At 40.2% G+C, this 9,744-nt stretch overlaps 1 protein-coding gene across 9 annotated transcripts in view; it reads left to right on the top strand.

The window, feature by feature from the left end:
* The first annotated feature begins 3,008 nt into the window (after positions 1-3,008).
* Positions 3,009-9,744, top strand: part of DPY19L4 (dpy-19 like 4) — a 59,122-nt gene continuing 52,386 nt past the window's right edge. For 6 of the 9 annotated variants that reach the window (XM_082363304.1, XM_082363306.1, XM_082363305.1 and 3 more), the window contains exons 1-2: positions 3,009-3,141; positions 8,881-8,991. In XM_082363304.1, the coding sequence (XP_082219430.1) occupies positions 3,126-3,141; positions 8,881-8,991 (127 nt within the window). In that variant the 5' untranslated portion in view covers positions 3,009-3,125. Of the gene's footprint in view, positions 3,142-3,165; positions 3,182-4,036; positions 4,115-8,152; positions 8,417-8,880; positions 8,992-9,744 lie in introns of those variants that run through there. The other 3 variants (XM_082363307.1, XM_082363308.1, XM_082363309.1) reach the window with 3 other exon arrangements.

The raw sequence follows: 9,744 nt of genomic DNA, 5'->3' as shown, positions 1-9,744 counted from the left end.
CAGTTACCAAAATATTTGTCTACAATGTGTTTCAAAGAGTTGAAAGAATGGTATAAAACATTACCAAAATACAAGCCAGGATATAATGGTGGTAAGAGTGTTATGCGTTTTCAAAGATGAATTGATCGGGGCTTCCCTGGTGGCGCAGTGGTTGAGAATCTGCCTGCCAATGCAGGGGACACGGGTTCGAGCCCCGGTCTGGGAAGATCCCACATGCCACGGAGCAACTGGGCCCGTGAGCCACAATTACTGAGCCTGCGCGTCTGGAGCCTGTGCTCTGCAACAAGAGAGGCCGCGATAGTGAGAGGCCCGCGCACCGCGATGAAGAGTGGTCCCCACTTGCCGCAACTAGAGGAAGCCCTCACACAAAAACAAAGACCCAACACAGCCAAATAAATAAATAAATAAATAAATAATTAAAGGTGCTAATAATTAAAAAAAAAAAAAAAAAAAAAAAAACAATAACAATAACTTATTAAAAAAAAAAAAAAAAAAAAAAAAAAAAAAAAGATGAATTGATCATATTTGGTTCAGACTTCACAAAGGAGATGATGTTTGAAAATAATTTAAATATGTTAATCAATGGATAATTACAAATTTATGACATAATAAAGATGAAACAGAGTTCCATATCTTTAACAGAAGAAGAGCTGAACTAACGCAAAGATTTCACACTAATTATTGTTACTAATAATAAGGTGAAGCATTGGATAGGAGAATGCTTTTAAAATAGACTTTGCCTGTATTTTTTTGGTTTCAAGTAGGTAAGTCTTCAGGGGCTTTTGTTTTATATTTGTCTCATATCCTGGTAACAAACTACTTGGCACATAGAAGACACATAATTAATTTTAAGATAGAAACCTTAGGAATCATTTCAACTCATCATTCATCACATCCAATTTGTCACTAGGCCCTGTATATTTACCTCCAGCATCTTTGAATCCCTTCTCTTTGAACATTTTTATTTCCATTGCCTTATTTCAAGACTTTATTTTTAACCCAGTTTACTACAATAGCTTCCTAATCTACATTTTCGTAAAAGACTTACAACAAAGCATTTCACATCAATCCCTAAAAATATCTACAGCATACTAAAGGGGTCCTCAAACTTCTAGAGGAGGCAGAAAATCATATTGTTCTTTGAGAGTGGACTGTAAATAAAAGACCATTTGAGAAAATTTGAGGTGTTTAGGATTGGTCACGATGAGGCAAAGGATAATGAAATAACCCTTCAAATTCTGGATGGGAAACTAGCAGCCCATGGTTTGCAGTCGTAAAATGGTCAATCAAGTTCTAATCGGAAGTTATCTTAGGACCATGTGTCCACTAGTTATGTGCATTACTATCTGGAAGCAGCTGGTCTTACCGAGTTATGGAATGATTTACTGAACGCTCAGCTATACGGCCAGCTGCAAGCAACATCTTGAGCAGTTAGGGGTACATCTTTTTGGATAAGTTGATATTTTGAACAAAAAATGTCTTATTTTTCTCATAGCAAAATTACACTGGTTCAGGGGTAAAATGACCCATTCTCATTATTCTTATGTGGAAGTTTAGGGTTCAAGGGAAGAATGTTTCTACTAGGGAACACAATCACGATTCCACTGATTAGTATCTAAAGACTGAATAATTATCTCTCTTCTTTCATGTTTCCATTTGATTTTGAGAAGCTATTTTTTTCTCTGTCTCCACTACTGTATGGAGCATGCAGTATAATTTAAATTTACTTAAATTTACAATTAAGTCCTTGAGGTGATCATGAAGGAACTATAGGAGGAATGGTCATCACCTCAAGACCCTAGACTTGGAAAACAGTGGCCCTCAGTGGCCACTGTATTGTTCTCGCATGAGGTGGAGCTCTGCCTGCTTATCATCTGATAAGCTGGGCACTGAAATCTGCTGCTGTGTACGTGGGCTCTTGTGGTTTTCAAAGACCAACAGTTTTGTTCTCTCTGCTTTGACCCAGGCCTTTTCTGGGCAATTGGTATCTTCCACCCATGTTTCTAACTCCTGGTCCAGTGCTGTTTGACAGGCAAGACATATTTACAAGCAACCAAAGGCATAAAAAGAGGTCCTGGAACTGTTTTTGCACAGCACTGAAAACTGATAGCTTCTCCCCAAATATCCTAACTTGATAAAGGAAGGAGACTCTTGCTGCCTGCTAAGAATGGGACAACCTTAATAACCCCATGACTTCAGTGAGTTCTTGTGCCTTTTTCCTCTCATTCTATAATGGGCATTTTGTCAGTTCCTATATTACTTCTTAGTACTGTTGAGGGAGATAGATCCTGGTATATTTGGAGAATGCCAGATATAACAAAAGTGAAGACAAACAGTATAACAAGTTAAAACTATGTTCCATTGTTGTGGAATATCTAAACGCACCCCCTCCCCCGCACTGACCATAGTATTACTGTTTTCAAAATAATATCATGCAAATACATTTGTTTAACTAGTTTGGGTGGTTAAAAACACTAAGTTCCAAGTACAAGCTTCTTTCCTGTAGATGTCTAGCGGCTTACTAAACCAACGCGTCAACCCAGAGGGTTTTGCCTCGCGCTGAAAGCACCCGGAGGACGCAGGAGCCCTGGATTCCAGTTCTGGCTCCGACTAGCTTTGTGACTTACACTCGCTGCACCTCAGCTTCCTCTCTGTAAAATGGGGCGGGTATGCGGGCTGGATCTGGATATTCTCTGACTACCTGAGTCCAACCACAAAAGCCCCAGAAAGCCCGCTCGGGCGCCCACCTTTACGGGGAGGACGGGCGAGGGGAAGGGCTGCAGCGGAACCCCCGCACTCGCCTCCGGTGGGGGACGGGGGAGGCGGGGGAGCGGGCCCGGAACACCAGCGGTGGGCGGTGCCACTTCGCGTAGAGCCGCCTTCCTGCCCGCGCAGGACCAGGCGCGCCCGCCAAACGCTCCGGCCGCTCTCCGCTCCCGGCACTCTGGTTCCAGGGCCGCCCGGGGGGACGCGGTTGGCCGCGACACCGGAGGGGGGCGGGTCAGGAAGTGGGGGCGCGGCGGCCGGCAGCTGGTCTGGGGAGGCTGAGGGGTTCCACAACACGGAGGGCGGGAGACTCTGGGCCGCGCGGGAGCCGGAGGGGCGCCCCGGCCTCCGCGGGGACGATGGCGGAGGAAGAAGGTGACCTCCCCGGGGTCCAGCGCGCCTACTGTCGCCCGAGGTCTCGGGAAAGAGGGGCGGGGGCTCGAGGGCCCCGGAGGCCGGGGCTGCGGGCGGCCGCGGCGGTCCGGCGGGAAAGAGCGGGGCGGCGGGGGGAGGTGTGTGGAGAAATTCAGAAGGAGCGTAGTAAATAGCCCGAAGTTGTGTCGGCTCTAGTGGGAAGCAAAAGTGGAGCTTGAAGTTGGGAATCGTGTAGGAAGAGAGAAACCCGTGGGGGGAGTGGTGGAGAGGGAGGGCTGTGAGCAGATGATTAATGGGGTGGGGGACATACTTTGGTTTAGAAGATGTAGGTTTAGGTACTGAGTGCATTTTCGAGAGGGATAGTTGTTTAACCAAATGCCCCTCAGTCTGAGTGCGCTCTTTAGAGGTCTGTGGATTCTGACGAGAAGCCGCAGGCCAAGGGGACAAAAAGAGGCAAGGGTTTGGGGTAGACGTGGTAAGGTGGATTGGGAGGGGATGAGCAAGCAGAAACTGAAGAAGGTCAAGTTCAGTTACAGGTTAGGGCGAGATGGCAAAGGGAGAAGGGTTGTAAGTGGTTTTGGGGGGATCCGGAAGCCAGGAGTGCTTTCAGGTGAAAGTGGGTGGGCTGGAGAAAGCTTTTCATGCCCCTTCAGGGCCAATGCCAAGAAAATTAATTCATAGAAATCGATAGGTATGAGGGAAAAATGGGGAGTTGGGAGGAACTTAGTGAGAGATGTTATAGGAAACATTCGTGTCATGATATCTTCATGATGGGCATGCTACTTTCAGGCATAGGTATAATGGTGTCTCTTGACTGAGCAGTTAGATTTTTCATCCTTTTGGAAAACATGACTTTTTACCTTACTGAGGGGGGTTGTGAATGTGATCTATTTAGATTGAAGCCTTACTGAACCAAGAGTGCAAGAAGGGAGTTTCAAGAATTCAGTGGAAAGCAATTAAAAAAAAATTAATTGTAAGAATTGTTTGCTGCTCTGTGACTTGCTGCTCTGTCCCTGTGCTCCCTCTTGCTTCATATTTGCCTCCTCTTCCTTAAGTTTCCTGTGTTAAAACTGATCTAAATTTAAAACACTCTACCTAAAAACAGCTTCAAAACCAAAACTCTTTGTAGTTGGTAAGGAAGAATGTAATTCTGTTTGTTGCCTTGGTTTTATCTTTGGTTGCAGTATATGTAATACATTTTTTGATATTTTTTCCTTTTCTGACTAACTGCAAATCTCTAGGGGTAGGTTGATGAGCTAGCTTGTATGTTTCTATGAGCACTTAAAGCATAAAAAAATTAATACTGCAGTACTAAAAGTCTTTAATATTATATATCATGCAAATGAGAAATTGTTTTAAGAGGTTATAGTTACACCTAACCAAATAGGTATGATGTAGAACCAGTTATGGTTTCACAAACCATACAAGTTTGTGAAATTTAATTCTGTGATATAAAATGAAAAATGATTTTTGTTTGTAGAATTACAGATAATCCAAAGCAGTGAAATACATCTTGGAACAATTAATGGATTGCAATTTTGTTAAAGTTTATTCAACAAATTTTTTAATTCCATAAATATTCGGCTGTCTAATGTGTTAGGTACTGGGATATAATAGTCAACAATGAGTGAGTAATTCTCATTTATTGTAATCTAGTAATGATATTTATAGTAAACATGTCTATGTCCTAGGCATTATTCTGAGTACTTTCCATTTATTAGGCACTCTATACTTTTTTTCAAAATGCATGTTATTTGTATTCACTGCATTAAAATTAGACTAGTCTATTTTACTTGTATCCAGATGTTCTCTGTATCGCTTTTTACTTATCATCCACATTCACTTGGATCCTCTTCATTGTCCCACTTTTCTCTAAGTAAATACTCTTTGGGAAATCTCATCTTCTCTTGATGCTGTAGAGGGTCATGGTATTTATATTTATGTTTCCTGGAAAATATGTTAGAACAAAGGAAGAAGTGATAGCCTTGAGCAGAGCAGTGTTCACAATTCACTTGGAAGTTGCTATGTATAGTCTAGATGGGCATTTGCAAGCCTGTTTGTAGCCCTGTTAACTATCTTATGTGAAGATCACTGGGCCAGAGACTGAAATAGCAGGTTATTTTTGTGGCTATGTTATCATTTTTATTTATTTGACTTCTTTTATTCCTTATTTTTGATATGGACAGGTTCTTTTTTTTTTCTTCCTTTATTTTGGCTGTTGGGTCTTAATTGCGGCACGTGGGGTCTTCGTTGAGGCATGCGGGATTTTTCTTTGTAGTGTGCGGGCTTCTCTCTAGTTGTGGCGTGTGGGTTTTCTCTCTCTAGTTGTCGCACGGGCTCCAGGGTGCGTGGGCTCAGTAGTTGTGGCGCACGGGTTTAGTTGTCCTGTGGCATGTGGGATCCTAGTTTCCCGATCAGGGATGGAACCCGCTTCCCCTGCGTTGGAAGGCAGATTCTTTACCACTGTACCACCAGGGAAATCCCTCTTTTTTTTTTTTTTTAATTGAAGTATAGTTGATTTACTACTTTGACTTTTTCTTTTTTAAATTTTATTTATTTATTTATTTATGGCTGTGTTGGATCTTTGTTTCTGTGCGAGGGCCCTCTCTAGTTGTGGCAAGCGGGGGCCACTCTTCATCGCGGTGCGTGGACCTCTCACTATCGCGGCCTCTCTTGTTGCGGAGCACAGGCTCCAGACGCGCAGGCTCAGTAGTTGTGGCTCACGGGCCCAGTTGCTCCGCGGCATGTGGGATCTTCCCAGACCAGGGCTCGAACCCTTGTCCCCTGCATTGGCAGGCAGATTCTCAACCACTGCGCCACCAAGGAAGCCCGACTTTTTCTTTACAATGCTAAAAGTATAAGATAGTGAAAAGGAAACCTGGATTCTATCCCAGAGCTTTCCTATCAGGATTAATAATCTAGTTTGTCCACTGCTTTGGCCTTTGTTACTTATCCACGTAAAGATTCTGGGCTTTATCAATTATGAAGTTAAAAGATCAATATAAAGGAAATGAGGTAAAGTTTGCATCCAGTCAGTTTTGATTTATGGTCACAGGCAAAAAATTTAGGGACAAGATTGAAGAGATTGGTTAAAAAAGTTTCTGTATTTCCCAAGTAGTACTTTTTGCTCCCACAGTTTAATGCTACTGAAATTGCCATGTCTTAAAATCAATGCACATATTTAACATGGTAGTGCCAGTTATCCCCTTGAAAAACTTATCAAATAGTATCTTAAAATATATGGCTTCTTAGAATAAAGAAAATATAGTATTGGAATTCCCTGGCAGTCCAGTGGTTAGGACTCTGCGCTTTCACTTTGGAGGGCCCGGGTTCAATCCCTGGTCAGGGAACTAAGATCCCACAAGCAGTGCAGCATGGCCAAAAAAATAATAATAAAGAAAATACAGTATTATAGATCCTTTACAGATTATTTATTTGTATGATAAACATTGCTAATATAGATTCCTGAGAGATGACTAAGATTTATATACTTCATAAATAATGGGGTTCTGTGCAAAAATTTTGTTAAATTCCCTGGTGGTCCAATGGTTAAGGCTCCATGCTTCCCCTGTAGGGGGCACAGTTTCCATCCCTGGTCAGGGGACTAAGATCCTGCATGCTGCGCACTGTGGCCAAAAACAAAAACAAAACAAAACAAAAAAACCATTTATGTGCACAGAGAACACTTTGTTAAAATTCGTGTAAAGTGATTAGTTTTATAGAGAAATTTTTTTAAAAAGAAAAATCATAGCTTTTTGTAAAGAACACTTTTTTATGTGAATATCCCCTTCCTTCCCAAATTATCTTTATCTTAAATGTGTGCTCTTAGACTGTCTAATAAAAAAAGCCCTATCTAACCCATTGGTCACATAATTTGTTAACTTCCTCAATAGATTTGTTAACTTGATTTCTGAAATTACCCAGTTAAATTTTTTTTTTAATCCAGTACTGTTAATGTGTTTAATCATGCAAGTGTATCTACTAAGTATATGTCTTGTGGTTATATTTTTTCCATGTATTCTTTTTTAATAAAATTTAAAATAATAACTTGCATTTGAAGACTTCATTTGGCTTTACATAAATTTTCATTCTTGTTGAATGCTTCTAACTTTTGCTTTAACCCATAGCAGAGGAAAATTAAAAGGAAATCATGAAGAAGGAATATAATAATATTTATTAGTTGTCCCAGATTTGTATGCAAAAATACTCAATATCCATGGTATGGCTTTTCTAATAATGTCATTTTCTAATGTATTCACTGACTTTACTACTTAACATGATTATAAAATAAATGATAAATAGTATAGAAATGGTTAAAAATTAACTAGTCAGACAGAATCCACTAAATATACAGTATTATTTCCCTCAGTGTGTCAGTGTTTAAAGATATTTTAGCAAACATGTGAATTTGCTTTGAAGCTACTTTAAAATCCATTTTACTCATTTTCCACAGTAAAGTTAGAGAATCAGCCATCTGATCATCAGCAACAGTAGCTGATTCATTTCTCCTTTTTTAACTCCTCTTTTTAGGCTCATTTTTCCTAGCCTTAAGCCATTACTGAGAGAAAAGAAAAAACTCTGCTTCTCTTAGAAGGAGATAAGTTCTTGTACCACCTGAAACCTTGACAGCCCATCATAGTATCTTACATCTACATGACATAGTCTACCTCATAATTAACTCTAGGGAGGAAAAGTAGCTAAGTTGAATATCGTAAATTCCTGTTTAATTTGGAATTTAGTTTACTGATTTGGCAGTACTTTCTGCATTACATTTTTTTAATCGGGTATACAAAGAGTAGATACTCTAATTTCGGGAAGATTTCTGAGAGTTTCCCAAGTATAGGGATTTTTATAGGTTCAGCCTATTTTCCAATACCTAAATCTCTAAGACTGTTGAATGATAATGATACCACAGCACTGAAATTCTCTAGAACCTTTAGGATTATTTTTAAAAATGAAGTATAGGACTTCCCTGGTGGCGCAGTTGTTAAGAATCCGCCTGCCAATGCAGGGGACACGGGTTCGAGCCCTGGTCCGGGAAGATCCCACATGCTGCGGAGCAACTAAGCCTGTGAGCCACAACTGCTGAGCCTGCGCTCTAGAGCCCGCAAGCCACAACTACTGAGCCCATGTGCTACAACTACTGAAGCCCTCGTGCCTAGAGCCTGTGCTCTGCAACAAAAGAAGCCATCGCAATGAGAGTAGCCCCCGCTCACTGCAACTAGAGAAAACCTGCGTGCAGCAGCGAAGACCCAATGCAGACAAAAATAAATAAGTAAATAAAATTTATTTTTAAAAAATGAAGTATAGTTTTATGATCAATGTATTTTATTTTATTTTTATTTAAAAAAAATTGTTAACTCATGAATGATGCATGTTATACTCTCAGGTAACTAGAATAATAAGCTAATTTATTAAATAACACTTTGTTCTCCAGTCATTCTGGAAAAGAGTTTACTTATTTTGGGATATTTTAAAAATAGCATCATTTCAGGAGAAGAGCTCAGTTTATCAGTAGGACTCTGAAAGCACGAGATGGAGGCAGAACTTATATTGTCTTTTTGTTTGTAGTAAAGGAAAGTTTTGCGGGGAGTGCTAAAATAATTATGAAGAAAGTTATCTTTGGTACAAATAGTTCTTCATGGGACTTTTGCCTAAGTATAATAAAAGTAAATCAGTTCGAGATATAGACAGAATAATTTGATACATACATTGCAATAACTTCTCAAATATTTTAAGGACCAACTATAGAACTGCGCCAAAGAAAAAAGCCAAAGTCTTCAGAAAATAAAGAATCTGCCAAAGAAGAGAAAATCAACAATACTGCAATTCCTGAAAGAGTTCCAAAACGTAAGTTAGAGAGATTTGGAGTTTTTGTGCTATTACAAAAATAGTTACGTTAGGTAATACATTTTACATTAATATTTCAAATGTATAAACATATTTTGTCTTAAGTATGTGGTGATATTGGTCAACTTTCATTAGGTTTTGCTGTAGAACAATTCCTAAGTCTCACTGGCTTACGAAAAACATTTATTTCTGATCAGCATTACATGTTGCGGCTGTAGGTTGGCTGATGTAGCTTCATGTCATGAAGGCATAATCCCTATTTGGGATGTGTTTTTCTTGTGGCAGAGAAAAAGAGCAGGAAAACAGGCAGTGTCATGCAGTACCTCTTAAAGTTTCTGCTGAACTGGCACACTGTCACTTGTACTCACATTCTGTTGGCCCAACCAAGTCATATAATCAGTCTAGACAGTGGGATGGAGAAGTTTAGTCTGACTACAGGGAAGCATGGCAAGTCACATGGTAATAGGCAGGGATGAAAAATCTTTTTATAGGAAAGGACAAAATAGTTGGGAATAATAATAACAGTCTACCACATTCTGGCCTTTTGGTCATAAATATTTACTTGTCTCCCTCAGACAAAATATACTTGGTACCTCTCCGACCCCAAGGAGGACATTCAGTCTTATCCAGTCAGGGCATCAGTCTTGAAGCCCAAGGTCTTGTTATCTTCATCAGGGTCAGCTATGACTCATTCAATCCAGAGACCTATGAATTAAAAAGACAAGTTATCTGCTCTGTGTCAGGAGTCCCCAA

Source organism: Balaenoptera borealis, assembly GCF_965194805.1.
Source record: "Balaenoptera borealis genome assembly, chromosome: 17".
NCBI classification, from domain to species: Eukaryota; Metazoa; Chordata; class Mammalia; order Artiodactyla; family Balaenopteridae; genus Balaenoptera; species Balaenoptera borealis.
The sequence above is the reverse complement of the archived record's forward strand: the minus strand, read 5'-3'. Positions and strand labels throughout refer to the sequence as shown.